The following is a 23,082-nucleotide window of genomic DNA, read 5'->3' as shown; positions in this document are numbered from 1 at the left end:
TACACAAACTAATACATAGTTAAAACATTGCAAAATGAGGAAACCTAACTAGTGTTGGCTTCGCAAATTTTGTATGTTCGCTGCCAATAATGGTAGCCATGTTGTTCCTATCGAGGACGAACATTCAGAAATAGTCACTAGCGGCTTCAATTGGCCCGTACCCATATTTGCTGCAAAGAAAGAACACTCTGACAGTTTGTGGTAGTCCCTGCGGCAGGATGTGTCGTCGAACACCTTGATGATCATCTCGCCAACTCCTCGTAGAGGAAGGTGAGGTGGCAGCCGGGCTCGAAAGCGAGGTCGCGGGCGAACTTGTCCCACCCGGTGTGCAGGTACATCTTGCCCTGCCCGTCGAACAAGACCTCGACAGGCCACCGATAAAAGTTGCAGCTGGCCTCCCGTAGCTGCAACTGGGCCGGCTCGACGCCATCAACGAACTCGGCGAATTCGTCCAATCGCCGCATGATGCCGAGGGGGTCCTGGTCGATGGTCGATGCAGAGGATTAACTCGAAGCACCGGTCCTCCTGCGAAGAAGACTGCGGCACAGGCGACGGCGACCGTGAGGCCGTAGCTGGTCCACCTTGGCGGCCCCGGCCCCGGGGACAGCCAGGCCCACCTCGCCGGCCACCCGTACCTGCCATGGAGTTCTTCGTGGGACTGGTTGCGTCGCAAGAAGAGCTAGGAGGCGCTACGGTGGAGGTTGTGGGGCTAGGGTTTGTGTGGAGGAGATGATGAGGAAGACGAGCGTGCGCCCTCTTTATATACGTCGGAGGCAGGCAAGGGGCGCTGCACACATGGCATCGCTATAACTTCGTTGTCAGAGGTGGGTGGCGGCCACTCGACAGGCGAGGCATCGCCATTAACGTGGCGCAGACTGCCGAAGCGACGCCTCGGTGCCAGTGACTGGCGCGTCTGAGAAGACGCATCGAGGCAGGGTCGCTGCCAGGCAGGCCCGACAAAACGTCCACCAGGAACGAGCAGCACTCGTAGCGTCCGCGTCCATTTTTCGATCGCGCGGAGGCAAACGATCGCTCAGCGTCCATTTGCATCGCCCCGTTGGAGATTCCCTCAAAAGAGCTAAGAGCATCTCAAATATATATCACTTTGTGTAAAACCATGTTCCCAATTATATATAATTATATATTAGTTTGTGGAATGTTTCTCCTCTCTATTGAATTGAAATGAAAATGCAAAAAAAAGAGTACTTTAATGTTAAAATAAGTTTGGGGGACGCAGTTAGGAAGTGACTTCCCCAAAGGCCCAAACACGACACGAAGAAAACACGTCCCCAAACGCTCGATCCGGCGCTGTTTGGGGGACGTGGCTGGATATGCTCTAAGCTGATAGCTTACTGAATTTTCGTTTGGGAGTTCCCCGCTGTCAATGGAGACCGAGCCCTCACTTCATAATCAATGGATGCTTGCTTTGCACAGTTACTCCAATGGTCTGGCCCCCAGTTCATGGCACCAACAGGTGTTGTACTGTTGTGTAGCTGCAAGCTTGGTCAGACATACAGAAGTTCACAAGTATAGCGGAAACTCAATTCGGCTCCCAGGTGCATTAATAGCATTGTGAAAAAAAAATTACTTTAATGGTCAGCCAGTCCATGCATGACATAGATAATTTTTTCACAAGCATCGCCTAATGAAGGTTTTGCCAAACAGTTGCATTTACATTACATACAAGGTCATACAGTCACACTAGGTAGCTACTTGTTAATAATTTACAGTTGATGGACCATTGCTCTTCTACCTGCCTGGTGGAAGATTTCGAGTGGGCGAATTAGCGTGCAGATTGAACGGATTATTGCGGTACTGTGTTTTGCTGTTGATGCCATTCCTGAATGGCAGAGCGAAGGGCGAGATTGGGGATGAGCTCGTCATGTTCAAGCGGCAAGTTGGTCATTGGAGATGTGTCGCTGCCGGTATTGAGCCAGCTCCGGATCAAATCGCCTTCATAGGTGAAACCGTCCGCTGCAATGTGAGGATCATTCATGACATCCTGAAAAATTCGCACAGACAGTTAGCCACGAGATAGAAGACTCAGCTTTTAATATAAAACTGAGAATTTTCGAACAATCACAAACCAAATGGAGCATTCTGCTTTATAATCCAACTAATCCAACTCAGCTTTCTACTCACCTGAGATATAGGGCAGATGAAGTATGATGGTATGCTGCTTTCATCTAGCACTGATCTTGAAGATGAAGGCGAAGATGACGTTGCATCATCTCTCATGGATTCAAGTGCTCTCCACAGCTCGCCTGAAAGATCAGGACGGCACCTCCTGCTTGGCTCAGTGCATCCTAGAGCCATGTGTGCTAACTGCTGGACGTGCACAGCAGGCCACTCTCCAGCTGAGGTATCAATTACAGAGTTCAGGTTACCTTGCATCATGGCATCTTCCACAATCCTTTTTACACCAACAGGAGGCTTTCCAGTTAAGAGGCGCAAGACTATGATCCCAAAAGAATAAACGTCGGAGCGAGGAGTCATCTCCCCAGTTGCAAGAAATTCAGGGTCCATGTACGCAGGGGTTCCCAAAGGATGCATGGTGCGGTAGAGGGTGGTGTTGTCGTTACTGGACTGGATTAGCAGGCGAGAAATACCAAAGTCACTAAGCTTACTAACTAAGTTAACATCAAGGAGAATGTTGGAAGGCTTGAGATCCGCATGAACAACTGGGTGAGGTTTATTCTCATGCAGAAAGATCAGAGCTGAACATATCTCGGCAATAATTCGGACGCGAATCTGCCATGTCAGAGTTGCTCTCTTACCCTCACATACAAGAAAATCTTCAAGGCTACCATTTGGCAAGAACTCGTAGACAAGTGTAGACAACTCTGAGCAAGCTCCTAGCAGAGTTACCAGGTTGGGGTGTCTCACTCTACTGAGGATGGTAACCTGCAACAGAAATCGAGAAGAACCTATTACAGGTAAGTGTGAATGTCTTTTTGAGAACACTAATTTTATTCAAGTTTCAGTTTTGAAATGGCAATGAGCCAACAATCATTCCCTTATCCACTACGACGATGACGAAGTTAAACTTCAGAGTGAGTTAAGTGAAACTACCTCTTGTTCGAACTGTGATTGTCCTTGCAAACCATCAGGCCTCAGCACCTTTATTGCAACTGTCATGTTTCGGAGGACACCTTTGTAAACACAGCCAAACCCACCTTCTCCAATCTTTCGTAAACTACTGAATTTTTCTGTTGCACACTCCAGTTCAGATGGTGAAAACTCACAGTGCATTGCTGTTACCAAAACTGAAAGAATCTGCCCTCTTCTCTGACGTAATTCTTCAACTTCTCTGACTGAACGATTACGTTCGTGTAGCAAGTGATCGTGTTCTGATAGAAGCCAGTCGTAATGGTCTTTGGATTCTGAGAGCTGATGTTGAAGATTCTCATTATGCTCATTGGCTTTCTGAAGTTCCTCAATGACCTCATTTTGCCGTGCTTTAAGTTGTTGCAACTCTTCTTGTATTTTGGAAAGAAATTCCTCAGTTTCTTTCCTCTGTTGGACCTGGTTTAAATACAAGTCCTCTGATGTCCTGGCCTGCAGAAACCAAAGTATGAAAGACATTTCATACATTCTGTGATAGACGACTTGACAGATATGCTTTAATGTAACATCAATAGCCAGACCTCTCCAGCCTAGATAATATAACTTTTTGCAGCATGAACTGATTAACATGATAATATGAATTTACCATTCGTTCAGATTCAATCCGCCTCACGCGCTCATCAGAGGCTTCCTGCTCGAATACTGCAGCTTCTTCCATGCTTTTTTTAAGTTTGTTACGCAAATCATTGTCTGAACGAAGATCTCCCTGTTGAGATCATTGAGAGCAAATAATTAGTCATTTAGGGTAATAAAATTATCTGGATTTTTCAAACGGTACAGTTTAACTATCAACTAGCACGTTTTCATTTAGCTGGTTAGTATATGGCATACAGTTTTTTTAAGGTAGTAACTAAAAGCTATGTCTTAGAATTAATCATATGTAGGCCCCTTGCTGGTCAAGGTACAGTTCTGTGTTCCCTGCTGCCATCTGCTGCACAAGGATTACACACTGAACCACACATCCAAGACATGTATTTGCAAGCATTACAAAGAAGCAGGTAATCATGGAAACTTGTTAAAAAGAAATCAAGTAGACCAACCAAGATCTCTTTCAAATCCTCAGGCCCAAAATCACCGCCATCAGACCTCTTAATGCAAGCCGCACATCTAGGACAACAAAAAAAATGTCAATGCTTGTTATAATGTCAAGAAAGCTAGCATGATGCTGGAAAGCTACCTTCTTAAGCCATCAATTGCACCAAGACTGTTTGGGTCACACTTCAAACCCTCTAAATAAGTTGCCAGAGCACTCTCATAGTTGTCCATGAGAAATTGGGCGTTTGCTTTACGCAAGTAGCCCTTCAGAAATGTAGGATCCAGCTCAATACATTTTTCTGCATCTTCTAGACCGTCAGACAGATTTCGTAGATAGATGTGTGATTGAGCTCTGTTGCTAAAGACCTGGATAATAAGCCATAGCATATCACCAAAGAAAAACAGTAGAAGGATCAAGGGTGCCGAAATGGAAGAAGGGGGCCTACAGAGTATGCATCACAATAAAGAATGTAAAAAAAAGTTAGGTCATAGATGGAGGACGAATCCAGTGCACCCGGAGTTTTCGTGCAAATGGTGCACCCAATATCCAAAAGACCAAAACACTTGCTACATGTTCTTATAAATTTTGTAAATATTTGAGTACATTGGCGTAGGATGTATCTAACATGTCACAAATTTAAATTACAAAATAAATTCGAGTAACAAAAATAACAATTCAGCTGTGTTAGGGCTCAATTCATAGCCGAGTTTAAATTAACTACATCCCCAACATGATTTGCCTTTTATTTTATTTCTCGAGCTGCAACTTGAATCTAAAACAAAAACTTCATGACACGCTACATGTATGTTGTGTCCATGCATAGAATTATTTTCAGAATTTTTAAAGACATTTTCATGGATTTTTACCATTCGGTGCACCGGTTGCACAAGAACCCCAGGTCCACATGATAGGTCCTTGTCATAGATGGCATCATGTATGATGAAGTTTTCTTTTTAATCAGCGACTCTTCTAGTTCCAATGGAACTATAAATTCAGTCAATGAGATAAATTTGCCTTCATATGCTATATGAAGTCTAATCACCGTAAACCAGATCCTTACTCTGTGATCATTTGGATTCTTTTTAATAGCTTCAGTATAGTGATCTGCTGCTTCCTGGTATTTTTTCTTCTGGAAGAATTCATTGCCTGCAAAATTTGTGCACACTCAAAAGCATTAGTTCTACATCACAATAGCACATACTGCTAGTAGGGATCTGGAATTCTGGATATATCATCCTTGAAGAAAGAACATGGATTCCTAGGAACACAGTCCACATATTTAGTTATTACATACCATAGAGTGTTTGGTTTGACCCGCCAAAACAAAACAAATAAAACCCGCAAAATTAGAGTGATTGGTTTGAGGATTAGGAGCGCGTGAATTTGGGGGGCGATGACACCGTTCCTCATTTTGTATCTCTTGTTCTCATAAGGGGTGAGGTGGTTATGGTCAAACCCATTGCATTCCCCAAATCATACAATTAGTTAGATCCATAGTTATGATCAGGGTATCCACTCATCGTCATTTATTTACAACAGAACACCAAGTGCTCCAGTCCATCGATTTGTGTCGGAACATTTTTGCAAAAGTTCTAAGCCTTAAGTATTATACTCACACTCACGCCAAGTAAACAACATCTGCATATGAAGTTAAAAGTCTGAAATCCCCAAGAACATTAACGCACCTACACTTAATGAGCATACTTTCAGAGAAACTTCTTGATGTATTAAGGAAGACAGATCAAACGTCGATGGGAATAAGTACAAATTAGACGAGACCATCCCCCCTAAACATGTTTCTGATTTGTGAATGATGAATGTAGGCCACACCAAGAACACCCATTAACAGGTCACAGCAATCGACCTCACAGTTATATATACTACATTGCCATAATCAACAGCGCTGTAATCAGAATAGTATCAGGAAAGCATTCCAAACCTTTGTGGCGGTGGTGGTCAGCAGCTTCCTGATCTAGCCGCTCCTGCTCCTCCACCTCCTTCCTGGCGCTCTCAGCCTCGTCCAGCTTGGCGCGCGTCTCCTCGCTGTAGTGCTCGGCCAGCGACTGCTGCAGCGCCCTGATCGCCGGCGCGTAGTCCCCGGCACAGGCCGCGAGCTTGAGCAGCGCCGACGCCTTCCGCGACAGGGCCCGCGCGAGCAGCCGGTTGTCGGCGCGGAGCTCCCTGCCTCTCTCCACCGCGTCGTCGCAGTCCCTCACGCACTCCTTGTACTGAAATGGAGAACCAAGGTGCTATCAAGGGGTGAAAGCGAGGGTTTGGGGAGGGATCGGAGAAGCTGGCAGACCTTGGACATGAGGAGGTAGGCGGCGGCGCGGTTGGTGAGGAAGGAGATGTCGCGGGGGTCGAGGGCGGCGCCGCGGGTGTAGTGGAGCACGGCCGTCTCGAGGAAGAGCTTGCGGTAGGCGTCGTTGCCGGCATCCTTCTCCCGCTGCGCCTCCGCCGCCCGCTCGTCCTCCGCCTCCATCGGCGGTATCAGGTGTGCGAGCCCCTCTCCGTTGAAGGCGCTACCGGGCGGCGCTACTTGGGAACTGCAAATGCATTTGGTCGCCGGCGGTTACGCCGGTGGGGCAGTGGGAGGAGACTCGGCGAAAGTCTTGTGCAGCGGCGGCGGGGGCAGAGTCTCTCTGACTTGTCGTTGGGTCCTGTCGTTGGAGCTGACTGGACGCCACGTCAGCGGGGTGAAAGCAGTACAGTGTACTTCTTTTGTTCGACGAAACATGCTGGAGGTTTGTTAAAATTTGGTTATATCTATGTACTGTTTGGTGTCTGGATATATCTAATTTAAATAAAATTTAGACACATTTGGTGGGATGGAGGAAATATTTGTAGCTATGCAGCACATCTGCTCAATGAAGCGCATGTTTGGTTACTTCCATGGTTTTTTTAAAAAAATGGCTCGCCAACTGTTGCATCAGTAGAAACCGACGTTGGATATGTTTGCACACTTACTTTGGTTTTCAATATTATATTTCGGTGCAGTCTCGGCCTAGTGTTTGATAGGCTGCACCAGTTACAAATTTGGTAGCTACAGGGGGAAAATGTTGTTTGGTTATGTGGTATAACTGGCTTATTGGTTTATGGTTGCCGCTTTAAACTTGGTGATATTACCCTCTAACAGTTATGATCATACATAACATATAGAACACATTGAATTTGGGAAGGACCATGAGATAAGTAAGCATGTTTCGTATACACTTAAGTTCACAAATCAGGGCTTCAGACGAACACCACTGATCAAAAGCTACCCGAGGCTTCGGAAGCCTCTAAAACTACTAGGTTATACATCAACACGTATGTTCATCATTTTCTCACGCTTACTACTTCTACTACAGATATAGATAGACAAACACATACAGACACATATATAGGGAGGCCGCCAACTAGCTATGGTTGGGGCAGACGTAGGTTTTGGCGTTGGAGCTATTGTGCTTGTATATGTTCATCTTTAGGTCGAATGCCTTGATCATGAACTCCAGCACATCGACGTGCTCTAGGTCATACTTGTAGATGACCACCGGCCAGTTTCTCCCCAACACCATCCGCTCGTCGTGATAAGTGACCTGTACCAATTCGTCGCACCAGTGATAGGCAAAGATGGTCACGCTACGCGGCAGAGGGATCTTATCCACTCCCTCAAGCCGGCCTAGAACACCGGTGGAACGCTGAGCATGTGCAAGTCGTTGATGAGTGCATTTTTGAAGCATATTTACTAAATGTTTTTTTTCATATTAGTACTGGTAGGACTTTGGTATTTTACCGTGCGCACGCACATTTTTATGTTAGTTTCAACAGGATCCTCGAATGGAAGGACATAATGGACATGAATACATGATAAATGGAACATACATTTTTGTATCGATACAAAAATGTTGATTGAATGCCATTTAAAACAATAAATATATCTACCTTAGCACGCAGGAGAACCTTAGTGAGAAAACTGTCAAAACGAAGCAATCAGAGAGTTTGGTGACCATTGGTACGGGCAGATTACGTCTGTGCGGTGCGGTCATACGACCCTCCACCGCCTTCGTCTCTTCAAATAGTTTCACCCCATGCAAATAGAATAGAGATATGACACTCATAGACACCAGAAAATGCAGAAACCTCACCTCCCGAAGGGATATGGAGGGGAAACTAGTAGAAGGGCTTTGGTCATCATCTCTATCACCATTAGCTACACCACCACCACCACCACCACCATCATCACCAATCATTCCCATCTTGTTGTATTTCTTATACTTTGGTGTAGATCTGAAAAAGAATTAATTTACCATAGGTGTGATCCATTTTATTACCATGATGATATCTCCTACCTATATGTGTGAGAAGATTCCTTTGTTATTGAGGATATGGTGAAACCCTATTTATGGATTACAATTGAAATAAAGATATTTTATTCATTCCTTTATCATTTTGTATTAATAGTCTCTCTTGATATTGTATGAAGTTGACCATGCGATATATGCCTCTAAGAACAAGGGAGGGGATTAACCTTGGACACGTGGTAGAGTGGAGGCATCAAGTGACACCATGGGGGATTAGAGGAGACTCATAGCTCTTTCATCCATAGCTATGGGATCCTAGCGGAACCCTTAACAGTAATGTACTGAGGTGATTTGCCTTTTACATTACTGTGGTTTTAAGAGGACGGTTGAACAGATGGTTGGTCTGCAACCGCGCTATGTCGAGCTTCTCCCATACACATGCATAAAAGAATGGATAGAACATCGTAATATCTAACACTCCAAACACTAGAGGTGAATCCAAGATTCCCCGAGAACCCTTTAGCCCAGTTCAGTTTTATTACCCTTACAACATGTTATTCTCCTTTTCATTAATTACTTTTAGCACTTTTACTTTTACTGTTCAAAACACTCAATCAAATCTTTTTCATATTTACTTGGAATTAAGTGCACCTTTGTACATCCTTAAGCAAGTTGTAACAAGAAAACAAATACTTGACCATATATATAGCCAATAGGCTCTTTATGGGATCAATACTCTTATTTCAAAATTAGTTGCACGTACATGTCACTTGCAGTTATGAGTCGCAGGCTATGTGGATTCAGATTTTGTTGCCGATTTGGATAAGAGAAGGTTCCTAACAGGTTATGTGTTCACTGTTGGTGGATGTATTGTGAGTTGGAAGGCAACGTTACAACCTGTTCACTAGTTGTTGCTGCCGACTTGGATAAGAGAAGGTTCCTCACAGGTTATGGCTATTGTTGAAGTTTGCAAAGAGTCTGTTTGGTTGAAAGGTTTGTATTCTGAGCTTTGTGGAGATGATTCGTGCATTAACTTGTTTTGAGACCGTCAAAGTGTCACACACCTTACTAAAGATCAAATGTTCCATGAGAGGATAAATCACATTGATGTCAAGTACGCGACATTGTTGCTCAAGGTAAACTGAAGGTATGCAAGATAAGTATTAATGATAATCCTACCGATATAATGACAAAGTCAGTTCATGTTGCCACGATTAAGCTTTGCTATGTGTTAGCCTAAGTGGTTGTTGGCGCTTGAAGGTGTTTTCTTTCTTGTTCTATAAGATTGTTGAAGTTCATGCTATAAGATTAAATTTATCTCAAGGTGGAGTTTATTATGTTATAATCCAAATTCATATTAAAAGAGAGGCTAACTTCTGACGAGCGGAGCGAGGCCCGTCGCCGGGTAGGGTTTGGCCGAAGCGCAGCGGAGTCTGAAGTTAGCACATACATCGTGCCCTACATGGACGCCTATGAAAGGGGGTGCGGGGAGGCGGCAGCCCCCCTCCGGTACGGATCGATTCCACCGTCTATATACCTCTTGTAAGCCGCCGGTTAGGGTTTATTAGATTAGAAGATAACCCACAGCATTTGTAAACACTTCTCAATATAGTGAAGTATTTGTTGGTTAACGCCCGTGGTTTTCTCCTCTGGGTTGGAGGGGTTTTTCACGTTAAATCTTGTGTCTCCGCTGCAATTTTCTTTTCATTATCATTATTTTCTTATCGCGTTTATAACATCACTAAGGTCGAGTGGAAAACGGACGTCTTGAATGAACGGTGAATGAGCCAGCCGCACTCTCTGAATCGCAGTCACTAACTCTATCCACCGTCCGTAGATATAGGTTGTAGGTGACTCGAAATCTGAATCTTAGTCTCTTTCAGCCCAGCTTTCAACCATTGAGTTTGTACAACATTTCTACCAGTAGTGATGTTTTTCGGAGAAATTTTTACTAGCAGTGATTTATTTGTAACAGGAGCTATACATTTTTGTTTCTTCTTACTGAAACTTGACTTGGAGATTGTTGATTATGAGCCTCACATTCACCCCGCCGGCCTGGAGATGGAATGCAGTACGCGCACGCCATCCATCAGATGAGAATCCAAGGCTTGCAATTGATACAGGTCGATAGCTTTATTATGTCTCTCGTCTATACACTGTGGTATAAGTCTAAGGAAATAAAAAAAATCGCTTATACAATTTGATCCACATCGAACTTATATATCAGAATAGCGGATAGAGGCATTATTCAAGGATCAGATCTACTTACTTTATGGTTCTTTCCAATTTTATGTTGGATTTGATGAGAACCCTTTTTGCTTTCTTGATAAATAATTGACAATCGATAAAAAAACGTTTTTTTATATATAACCTGCTTGTTTTATTATAACAAGTCTTATAGGGAAATGCCCGCTAAAGAGAAATTCTATCAGAATGTCTCTGGCCGATATTGGTTTTTAGAAAGAAAAAACAAGAATTTTCTTATTTTTTTATTAACATTAAGAAAAAAGAATAGAACTAAAATGGAATTGGCAATATAATATACAAGCACACCGGCCACTGTCCCAAACCATGGCTTGACTCGTTACAGTAGGCACGTACCACCATGTCAACACAACTGACAAACAGCATCACGCCTTGGCGGCGGCGGCGGAGAGGCTCTGGAGGTGCCTCTCGACGATGTCAAGGCCGCAGAGCTCCTTGACATCGGCCATGGTGGCCGGCACGTCCATCTGGAACGTGAGCGGCGACTCGGCCGAGAACTCGGTCCTGGCCGCCCGGATGGCCTCCCGCATGGCGCAGTGCACCGACGCCGCCAGCAGCAGCGGCGGCTCGCCGGAGGCCTTTGAGGAGAGCACCCGCTTCTGGTCGCGCGCGCTGTTGATGAGCTCCACGTTGAGCTGCTTCGGGATGGTGTCCACCGTCGGGATCTTGTACGTCCACGTGCCGTCGTTGATCACCAGCCCGTCCGCGTTCGTCGCGTACTCCTCGTTCGTGAAGAACCCCACGCCTTGCACGAACGAGCCTTCCACCTGGGTTTTTGACAAAAACTCAGTTAACATCAGATTTCGCAACCATTGATCTCCATGCATCTCGATCGGCCGGCGGCGCGCGAGCTCACCTGGCCGAGGTCCACCGCTGGGTTCAGGCTCTGCCCGCAGTCGTACAGGAGGTCGCTCCTCAGGATCGTCGTCGCTCCCGTCAGCACGTCGATCTCCACCTCGCTGACGCCGGCGCCGTAGTTGATGTATTTTAGGAAGGCTGGGTCGGGCGTCCAGTAGGCGTGCGCCGACAGGTTCACGCTCGTCATCGACGCCTGGGCGATCAGGGCGCTCCACGGCGCCGCCGCACCGGATTTGCCCTCCTCCATGCTCTCCTTGATGGGCTTGAGCCGCTCGACGAGCGTGGCGCACGACTGCCGGACCGCCTCGCAGCTGACCTCGGAGGTGGTGCTCCCGCCGGTGAAGCCGCCCTGGACCAGGCTCAGCGAGTCGGCCTGGATCACGCGCACCTTGTCGAGGAGCCCGTCGGCGTCGGGGACCAGCTCCGCCAGCCCGAACGCGGCCATCTGCTTCACCTTGGTGTACAGCCCCTGCCCGATCTCCACGCCGCCGACCTCGACGACGATGGACCCGTCGTTCAGGATCGACACCTTCCCGGGCGCCGGGCGGAGTCTCACCTCGTACGTGATCGGCACGCACGAGATCCCGCGCTTCTTCCACCTGCTGCTACCGTTGAACCGCTCCACCGTCGCCGCTCTGCTCCGGTACTCCGGAGACGCGGCAAGCCTGTCGAACATGTCAACGAGGCTGTACGTGGCGGCATCCCCCGCGGCATCACCGTAGAACGTCGTGAGGCTCTCGATGCCGTGAAGGTTCTTCCTCCGGACGGCGTTGGTGTCGGCGGCGAGCGTGGACGCGACGTGCTCGATGATGGCCTCCGCGATGAAGGAGCCCTGCACGTCGCCGGGCGCCCGCACCGACGACTTGGATGACACGTTCGTCTTGCACACCTTGACGTCGAAGGCCAGAGCGCCCCAGTTGTACTTCTTGAGGGCGCCGACGATGGCCGCCGGTAGCAGCGGGCTCACGTCTGGTGATATCCCGGCATTGATCCCGAGGTCCATGTGCAGGGCTGTCAGCGTGCCGTCCGACTTGAACCCGACGTTGTACTTCACCTTCATGGGGTGCCGCCCTCCGGCCATTATCATGTCTGTCTTGCGGTCAAGGTACATCCGGACAGGGCGCCGCAGCTTGTAGGCTGCAAGTGCACACGCACATGCCACCTGGAGAACACAAAAAATTCTTCCATGATCAGAAGATTATTGTACTCCTACCAACTGAAAAAAAATTGTGCAGGTTTTTGGGGAACTTACATGGCATCCCTTCAATCCCTTCCCACCGAAGCCGCCGCCAACTCGTCTCGTGATGACACGAACATTGTGGTACGGAAGGCCGAGGAGGTCCGCGACGACATTCTGAGTGATTTCGGGTATCTGCGTCGAGGCGTAGACGGTGATACAGTTATCTTCATCCGGGATGGCCAAGGCGGTCTGCGTCTCCAAATAGAAGTAGTACTGGGACTCGAGTTTCACCTGTTTGAAATTAACAGAGAAGATAATATGTGTGACTATATATTTTGGGGCTTGTGAGAAGCTAACTTTAGCATCCTGGAATGAAGTGTGTACCTCTCCTGTCAAGATCTGATCAGCTTCAGACATGCCTTTGTCTAAGTCTCCAACTGGCCGAGGAGCCAAGAAAGGGGGGAGATGAAAGTAGCTGTTATGTTGGATGGCATCCTCTATTGTCAGAATTGGCGGCTCAAGATTCTCGGTGCTGTACTCTATCACGGATTGCTTCACCGCCATATAGGCGTACTTCTGTGTTTCAGCAATCTCAACAAAAGCAAAGAAACATAATTATACTGTAAGCTCAAATAATTCATCAAAACAACCAGGTGCATGTTTCTGAAATCGGGTTCAGGTTGTTAAGAAGTAAGTACCACAACGCCAATATTTTGACCAGCAAATTCAGAAACCGGATCACTGAAAAGCGCTTCTTCTCCGGTCATCGGGAATCTGGATCCAACATTCTTTCCACCGGCAGGAATATCCTTTGCGGAGATAACCGTGATGACCTTTTGTGCAGCCAAAGATGATTTGAAGTCGACACCCTTTATATGAGCATGAGGGTGTGTGCTGTAGATAAATGCTCCATAGAGGCAATCCTTGGGAGCAGGGATGTCATCAACATACACAGCCTCACCTGGACAAGAACCATAAATATTGTTAATTGCATGTTAGCTAAAGGTGCCAACAAAAAAGTGGAAAAAATATATTCAGAGATTAAGCATATCAGATTATTCAGCGTTGGCTGAACTAGTGTACTAGAGATCAACAAAATGAACTACGAAATGATCTGGGTCCTTCGAAAGAGAACAATGAAATGATATTGTTTCGAGCTATGTTGAAGAAAAATATTACCATAAGACAATGCTCAGAAGTTGAGGCTATGGAAATCCATAGTCAAGCGCCAGGCCATTAAGTTATAAGGTTGAGAAACACTGTCAAGAAATACTAACACATGCAATTGAAGAGATAGAGTGCAAAGTAATTGAAGTAAACACTTGGAAATTAAGGTCTAGGATTATACCCGAAGCCTGTAGCTCTGCTCCGGCTTTCGTGATTGGTTTGCCGACAGGTTTGTATTCGTCAGTGAAAACAAGTTCTTGCCTAGAGCGAATCGGCAAGTCATCGCTTGCAACCTCAGCATGCTTTTCGGTCAAGGACTCGGCGCTACCATTCATGATCTCATTAACACCTGAACCATTCGGGATAATATCCTTTGTCGGTTCAACCAGGTCCTTGCCTAGTGAAGAAAGGAAACTGAACAAGAAACTGACAGCCAAGCTGACTCTGTACTCAGGGTGTGTGGTATCTTCTGACGGTGTGATAACATCTTTGAGCAACTGAACTGCTTCAAGTATAACAGGCGCACTCACTGATTTCCCCTTCAGGAAATCCTCAACCTTCCGAACCCGGATCGCGTGATCGACGCCAAAAGCGCCAAATGCGAGGCAAATTTCCTCGATGAGGTCATCACCTGAAGTCCTTGCCATGAATGCAGAATTGACATAGGAGACAGCATTGCCGAACGGTCTCGGAGCTGCTCGGGAGGTCTCGAAGATGACACTGTCTGAATCCCAGTCTGGGACAAATATGCTGAGTAGTATGGTCTTGGCATTGCAGGGAGGCTGCTCCAGGAACTCCTCCAGCGTCAGGCAGAGCATTTTGGAGGCCGTCTGGATGGTGACTGTCGTACCGGCGGCGAGGAGAACGGTGGCGATATCCGACGCGAACCACAGCCGCTGCGCCATGATCAGGTTGCCGCCGATGGTAGCCGTGTTCCGGACGAACGGCGAGGCCACCTTGCTGAGGTGACCGGCGATCTTTTTGAACACCGGAGTGCCGTCAGAGAAGACTTCGATGGCTTTGGCGATGGAAACGGCGGCACCGATCTCCACCCCCTTGTTGCTCCTGTCAATGACCGAGAGCTCTGGGATCCCTTTGATGTCGATGTACTTCTCGTAGAGGTCTTGTTCCTTGTACACTCCTGCGCCGGTGTTCGACGCCACGATCTTGACTGAAGTTTCATCGAACCAGTTGGCGTCGAAGAGGCTGTGGAGCTCCTGGATACTCTTGGGATGGTACCAGCCATCGTCGCTGGCGATCACCGCCGGAACACGGTTCGTTTGGTGCTCTAGGGACGCCTTGATCTCGGCCTTGAGGAACTCGGGGAATGTGCAAACGGCACCGGCGGAGTATGTCGGCAGCTTGTCGACGTCGGCGCGGTCGGCGCCTTTCTTCCAGAAGGAGTTGAGGCCGAGGTCCTCGAGGTCGACGTCGGCGGCGAAGCTCTTGCAGGTGTCAACTATGGGTCGGTAGCCGGTGCAGCGGCAGAGGTTGCCGGAGACGGCGTGCTCGGCCTCGGAGCAGGTGAGCTTGGAAAATCCAGTCGGCGCCGGGGCTGCATCGCCGGTGGCGCCAGGCTTGTCGGCCTTGACGAGCGCGGAGAAGATGGACATGCACATGCCGGGGTGCAGAAGCCGCACTGGGAGGCGTGGAAGCCGGCGAGGCGCTGCTGCACCGGGTGGTAGCCATCGCGGGTGTTGCCTATGCCCTCGCTGGTGGTCACCGAGCAGTGGTTCAGGCTGCCGACGAGCGTCAGGCAGGAGCTCGCCGAGAACTCGGTCACCTCATCGGTGGCCGGGTCGTACTTCGAGATCAGGACCACGCATGCGCCGCATCCACCTGCACGCAGCAACGTGACATCGTAAATCAGAAACACCACAGGTCGTTAGTATCATACTTTCTCCATCCGTATTAATAGATATACATCAAAATTTTAATAAATCTAAGATATTTTTTTATATAGACAGAGGGAGTATTGCTGACGCTGTCTGCGTACATCCTACCCTTATGAATTAGGCCTTTTAATGAGACATCAAACTGACAAATCTGGAATTTGAACTCTGGTGGGCTAGGGTGCCACACTCCCCTCTAACCATCCAACACATGTTGATTCTCTCTACCTATTGTGAACAATAACTAGAACATTTTCCCCAAAATTGGCAAATTGCAAATCAACATTTTTGTAACGATATAAAATCATGGTTTAGTTTGGATACTTACGATCTAATTCATTCAGAATATTTAATTCAATTTCACATTTATTAATCCAAAGTTTGTGGAGAAATGTTACGCCTCCTTTAATCCCCCTCCTATATTTCGTAGCCTCATAATTATCCCAAAATGCAGCTCTGGTTGTCATATATTTCATAGCCTCATGGTAACGATATAGAAGTAAAGTTTTGGGAGGAGATTTGGTTTGGCAACACTAACTAGGCTCCACAATTTTGGGATATCTACTTTGTCTCCCTGAGAATCAAAAAATAATTTATCCCAAAATTATTTATATTTGTGAACATTAAATTTTTGTTGTCACATTTAAATGATTTGTTTGGTGTGATATTTAATTTGTAAGAAAACATGTATTTTTGAATATAATAGTATGATTTCATAGTTTTTTTTAACCATATCAACAATATTGAAATGTAAAAACATCAATAGGGCCCTATTTTTTCACATTTCACTTATGTTGACCGAAACGTGCACACTATTACCATTTTAGTAATTAAAAAATTGAGTAGACATGACATTTTTTTATCTAAGCTACTAAAATTATTTGTCAATGGCTTATGATTTATGTTAAAGAAAATCAAAATGTAAGGTAATTATATTTGTCAGATCATACTATGCACGTGTAGTGGTTCCTAATTTCATAAACCAAAAAGTCTTCAAAACATTTTTTTCAAGGTTTTCTTCCACTGTATCTTACTCCCCTCGTCCCGAAATACATGGTGTGTAAATTTTAGTCAGAAGTCAAAACTTATTAAGTTTGACCAAATATAGAAAGAAATGTAGATAATTCCAATATTTGGTCAAATTTTGACAGTATAATTTCTTTTTGATGGCATGAAGTGTAAATTTTTAACTAAACTTACACGCCACGTATTCCAGTGGAGGGAGTATATTAGAAATTAGATTTTTTTTGGATAAGTTCAAGCTCAAAACGAGTGATTCTCCTGATAAGATATGGGCCCAAGTTTGCTAGTGATTACAATATCTCGATGTGGCAAACCGATGCATGTGCCAAAAAAGCATAACTTTATAAGGTTATATTGTATGTTGCACATGGGACCTCACCACCTAACAGGAAGAGTAAACAAGTGCAAATCGGAGAGTGAAAGGTCCAAATAACGTGGGATGGGTGATTGGCTCATAGGAGCAAATGCTCCTATTATACAAAATAATTAAAAAACAATTTTAAAAATATCAAAAAATTCTGACATAATTTTTTTGTTGTACATCGTGATATTCTATGTTAGTGCACAAGTTTTCATGGAGAAACAACATTTTATGTGGCGTGTACAAAAAAGATAAAAAAATGTCCTGTACGTAGTCGTGTTATAGCATCAAAATTTGTCTTTTTTACTGGAGCAACAAATTTATATATTTTTTTTTTTGAAAACTTGTGTACGAACATAAAATGTGTAGATGTACATGAAAAATTTTAGTTTAGAATTTTTTGACACTTCGAAATGTTGATTCACACAATGGGAGCAAATGCTCCTATGAGCCCCCCTGCATACCTACTACTATTTTTTATATCTTGAACAAATCTGGATTGTTGATCTCATTGCAGGCCTACTCGACTATGAGAAATATTATACCAACAGCGCATATCCTTTTCACTCCATCATGTCATCATGCCTGACTGAATTGTAAAGTACAAGTACTAATCCTCCAGCTCACCAATTACTTAATTATAAGTTAATCACATATAATAAAACCATTTGGATGAGTACAACTGAAAGGTATATGTGTGAACTTGTATGTTGGAACAAATCGTGTTTTAAAAACTTCGGAAATATTCAAAACTACAACTTGTAAGGAATTTGTCCGACGAAGGTGGAATTGAATCCGGTGATCACTATGATCGTGTCTGATGTCGAGTTCACAAAAATTCAGATAGTTGATACCGAGATCTTCTGTTGCGATGTGTATGCGATGATACGGACAAACCATAGAGCTAGCTAGCCTAGAACCAGGACAAAAAGAATGAGGAGAAAACAAAACAATTTAACACGGGTGACTATAGAGTCGGCATGTATGATATTTGTTGTACTTATGAGGATACTATTTACACATTTTGTGGAACACACTGGCATGCTATTTAGGTATGTGAGAATAAATATTAACACACATAAATATCTTTAAACGCATCATGATGCATTAAGTGGCGCAAGCTAGCATATGATGGAATTGCGCGATACGGAAAACTGATATATATTATGTACCGTCGTTTTTCTTACTTACATACTATATCCTAAACTCATCTTGGAGTTTTTTTTTCCTAGAATGACACTATCAGAATTTTAAAAATAAAAAATGGTATGAAAATATACTTTCAATCTAGCATATGAAAAAAATACATTGTGATGAATAATGGAATTTATAACAGGCATTGTATCTTAATGTTTAGCAACATTGTTGGTGTTATAATATAGTGTGTTAGATAATGACATACATTACATTTACTGGCAAAAAAGAGTACTGTACAAAGTTTGTTATAAATAGGCAGATAATTATTGATTGTAATGGGCATAGGTACTTGTGAATTGGGATTGGGAACCATGGTAAATGGTGAAGTAGGCTCAAATCTAGCCAATACGATAGGTAAAGAAAGGGCAAACTGTAAAATTCTGCCCATACTTTGGCCAAGCGGGGTTTTTTAGGAACTCTTGGGAGGTATATAAAGGACCCCAACACCACAAGAGAGACCTCCTTCAGAGTCCACTGCTACCATGCTCATTTTGAAAGGGTGGGGACAAGTTTACTCCGGCAGTCATACAGTTGATCCTCTAGTCTTCTCGATCAAGCATTGAGAAGTTTTCCATATTCTATCAGAAGTTTTTTGAACGTAAAAGTAAAGATTATGATTTTTTAATAAGTTGTGCTATGTGTATCCTAAGCTCGGTTTTTTGTTGTCTTAGATTGATATTGGGCAAGTTCGGTCCTGACTCCTCGGCAAACATTTCGCTAATGAGGACAATATCGTCATCTACCAAATTAATACACGTGCCAAAGTTTCTAAGATTATAGTATATTCTCAGTTGCATAAAGGAATAAACAAGTGCAAGTCGGAGAGTGAAAAGTCCAGTAATGTGGGATGACTGTTTGGCTTGGATGCATACTAACAGTTTTTTTTTTATCTTGAACAAATCTGGATTGTTGATCTCATTGCATGCCTGCTCCACTATGAAAAAATAAACAAACAACGCATATCCTTTAATTTGTGTGTGCATCATTGAAGTGTACTATAAAGTATTAATTGCTAATCCCCCAGCTCACGATTCTGTTAATTAAATATTTGGATAAGCTAAACAAATGAAAGGTACTACTCCTTCAGAAGGTGGCATTGTCGCGTGCTCACACGGATAATGGCCGGCCCTATGATATCGCTCAAGGAAGAGGACAAAAAAGATGCCACATGCTCACGTAGGATATTACCTCCGTTCTGAATTATAAGTATTTTTTTAGAAAGGCTTACATTTTAAACAGATGTAGTAGTCGTGAAGGAATGCTCTTGCGAAAAACGGGAATAGTAGTCCTAGAATCGGCGCTGTTGCCTGATCTGCCTACATTGGTGCACGACGTACGCATACAGGATGGTAATTCTTGTGGCCACTACTAATAATTAGTCCCTCCATCCGTAAATAAGTGTACATCTAAGTTTTGTGTTGAGATAATTGCACCACTCATACATAAATTTGTACTTGAGGTGCATTTTCATACAAAAACTTGCAGAGTGTTGTACCGTGGTACACAAACTTGTATTTCGCGTGCAAATTCATACAAAAACGTTCTGAGACTGACACTTGGCATTGCCACGCTGGAAAAAAAGAGGGCCCAGCTTGTGAACATTTTTACAGAAAACCCCTCCCTTGCGCAAAAAAAACCCAGCCGTAAATTAGAAGAGCAATTTCCAAAATCTTCGAATATGCCCACCTCGCCCTACACCGCTCGACCAAATCACATCCAATTTCGAATCTGCCCACCTCGTCGTACACCGTTCATGGAGACCGCCGGGGAGGCCGCGGCGAGCGGTGGCTGCACCATCCGTGATCAGCCCGTCAAAATGGTTAAGCTCGTCAGCTGCAACCTCTGATCGGCGCCGTGCATGTCGCTGCCAGCGACGAAGCGCGCCTTCCGGCCGCAGCCGGAGGTGGCGCCTATCCCCTTTTGTCCCCCGGCGAAGAAGCGCCCATACGGCCGGTGGTGGCGAAGGTCTGCCTCCCTGCAAAGAAGCGCGCATATGCGCCACCGGTGGATGATGTCGTGCCGGCGAGTCTTCAAGGCGCACGTGCGTCCACCGCAATGTAGTTGACGACTTCACCGTAGAGCGTCCACTACGTAGGACAAGCCCGCACGCCCACCCTGCCGCCTCTGCCCGGCCAGAGTGCGCCATGAAACGCAGTGCGTACGCTACCTGTGCCGGAGGTGTTCTTCCTGCAGGACCCGCACGGCCTCGACGCCATCGACTGCTCCCTCGTGCAGCTAGCGGTGCTACATCTCCAAGAGCAGCAGGGGCTGCGCGTTCCATGCCTCCTGTGCTCCCAGGCTCCCAGCCCTCGTCATTAGAAGGAAAAAAGAGCAAGGCAACGCAACTGCGCAGTATGCTACGCAGAATAAAGAGAAATAATCGGGTTCTTTCTGCTAATCTCTGATCCAGCGTGGCAGCGTCAAATGTTGGTGTGAGAGCGTTTTGTATGAATTTGCACGTGAAGTGCAAGTTCATGTACCGCGCCAGCACACTTTGCAACTTTTTGTATGAAAATGCACCTAAAGTGCAAGTTTATGTATGAGCCATGCAATTACCTCTTTTATGTTTAGTCAAACTCTTTAAACTTTGACCAAATATAAAGGAAAAAAGTAGTAGCATTTATGACACTAATTTAGTATCCCGAGATTCGTTTTGAAATGTAGTTTCAAATTATACCAAAATCTCATTATATATTTTGCTACTTTTTTTTTCATGGTTGGTCAAAACTTAAAATGTTTGACTTAAGCAAAAGCTAGAAATACACTTATTTGTGGACGGAGGGAGTACTGTAAATTCCCATGCATGTTACTAGGTACGTACGTATGGGATGGAGAAAAATACACGTCGTCGCTTGTGAAGGAAGCTAGCTCCATCGAAGACCGCGCACTAGAGAAGATCGGATCGAAGAATCCAAAGGAGAGCAACTCACATCACATGGCCCGCTGGACTCTCGTCTGTTCGTTCCAGCTAGCCGCCTCGATCGGCGGCTAGTCTACTCAGCAAAAGATTCTCACCGGAACGAACTGAAACTGGGGTGAAACGAAGATCATCGACGGAGTGGGGTGGTCGCAGGTGCCGAGTGCTGACGTACCTTCGCCGCAGCCGAGCTTGGGTCCCCTGACGGGCGTCTTGGTGCGGAGGAACTCGAGCAGCGTCATGGATGGGTGGACGCCGGCGGCCTCGCGCCGGACGCCGTTCACCGCCAGCACCACCCTCGAGCTGCCCTCCCCCGACGCCGCCGACGCATCCTTCAACAACGACCCCATCTCTCTCCACGAGACCACGACGGCACAGCCCAAGCTCACCTCCTCGGTCCCGCACCACTCAAGAAAGTGCGCGCAGCACAGATGCTGGCTCTATCGCTGTATTTTATACGGGCTTGGGCAGCTAGCGCGAGGCGCCGAGCTATGAGTGACGTCGAGCTAGCAGGGAGGACGGGGGATGAGACTGGAAATGGCGTGTGAGGTCTAAATATAGGTCACGAATACATCTCCGCGGACACGGGCCGTGGTCGGCGATTTACACAAAAATAACCCTTTATTGCAACTATAGCACAGACTGACCTTCCGGGCAAACTATTTCACCCATCTAACCCTTTTGTGTGGCGCCCCTCTCATGGGCGCCACACATGGCAGTGTGGCGCCCGTGCCTGCGGCGCCACTCTCCCAGCCGACGTGGCGCCCTCGACGCTGAGCTGGTGCGCCGATCCGGACGTGGCAGGATGTGTGGCGCCCTTGGGAGGGGCGCCACACTACTCTTTATATATATTGTCTGTCTAGAGATAACAGAAGACTGTGGTAGCTCAATCGGATGAAGCCATTCCTTCCCAATCCTAGGTCATGAGTTCGAACCTCCGCACCACCCAAATTTATTTTTATTTTTAAAAATTATGCTAGACATTGTAGTATGTTTAAAACATGAAATCTAGCCTCCTACTGTTTTGTAGAGTTTTTTTATCTTCTCTTTCTTGCAATCTGTTCGAACATCATTTCTTGCATCGAAAACCCATAATCCAATTGTCCTACATGGGTAAACAACGGTTTTACCATCAGTATGTACTCCAACATCTCAGTTTTCGCAAGTTCAATGGAGAAAACCTCCATTTCTGCCGTTCGAGCTCCAAACAATGAGATGAAGTGTGCTCGCGGTGTAGCAGCTCATCCGCACAAGCACCAGAATAGAGCAGGTCATCAGCCATGAACAATCCTAAAAACAACCAACCCTGCCACTTCCAGGCACCTTGGCTTGGAGTCATCGTTGTCACATTTTAATACGGCATATCTAAATACATACGGCACTGCTGTCACATTTATTTTGAGGCACTGCTGTTGTCGCCATCTGATTTCAGCATTTAAATACTCAATACATTCTGCTCATTTAAAATCATATCTACATTTCAGTTGACAGGACTTGAACATTATACATCGTAATATGATAATATACATAAGGGATGTGATGAGCTCCACAGGAGTAGATTGGCCGATTTTCCTCTGTTCCATTAGTGTCTTGGTATTTTTAGTTAGTCATAGCTTGAGAGTTTTAGGCTGCCGGTTGTGGGAACAAAGACTTAACCAAAGTACTAGAGACAAAACGCAAAGAAGGTAAGATATGCAATTTTTTTTTGGATAAGCTTATGTAAATTCTACAACAATTATGATGGTTATTCTGAACAAATTAGGTGCTAGAAAATCTC

At 45.5% G+C, this 23,082-nt stretch overlaps 1 protein-coding gene and 1 pseudogene across 2 annotated transcripts; both read right to left on the bottom strand.

Moving 5' to 3' along the window:
* Positions 1–1,530: 1,530 nt before the first annotated feature.
* LOC124684854 (U-box domain-containing protein 70-like) lies at positions 1,531–6,760 on the bottom strand. 2 transcript variants are annotated; one of them, XM_047219106.1, is made up of 10 exons: positions 6,465–6,760; positions 6,102–6,390; positions 5,223–5,308; positions 4,304–4,527; positions 4,167–4,233; positions 3,713–3,832; positions 3,073–3,558; positions 2,388–2,904; positions 2,143–2,357; positions 1,531–2,002 (listed from the first exon to the last, which is right to left on the bottom strand). In XM_047219106.1, the coding sequence occupies exons 1-10, from the start codon at positions 6,642–6,644 to the stop codon at positions 1,805–1,807; spliced, it is 2,382 nt and encodes a 793-aa protein (XP_047075062.1). In that variant the 5' UTR covers positions 6,645–6,760; the 3' UTR covers positions 1,531–1,804. The 2 variants fall into 2 exon arrangements, with proteins under 2 accessions (XP_047075062.1, XP_047075061.1); XM_047219105.1 differs by having other exon boundaries at positions 2,143–2,904.
* Positions 6,761–10,990: 4,230 nt separating this feature from the next.
* LOC124684853 lies at positions 10,991–21,655 on the bottom strand (annotated as a pseudogene).
* Positions 21,656–23,082: the final 1,427 nt, after the last annotated feature.

The sequence above is a fragment of the Lolium rigidum genome, chromosome 1 (assembly GCF_022539505.1).
Source record: "Lolium rigidum isolate FL_2022 chromosome 1, APGP_CSIRO_Lrig_0.1, whole genome shotgun sequence".
Classification (NCBI taxonomy): Eukaryota; Viridiplantae; Streptophyta; class Magnoliopsida; order Poales; family Poaceae; genus Lolium; species Lolium rigidum.
The sequence above is the reverse complement of the archived record's forward strand: the minus strand, read 5'-3'. Positions and strand labels throughout refer to the sequence as shown.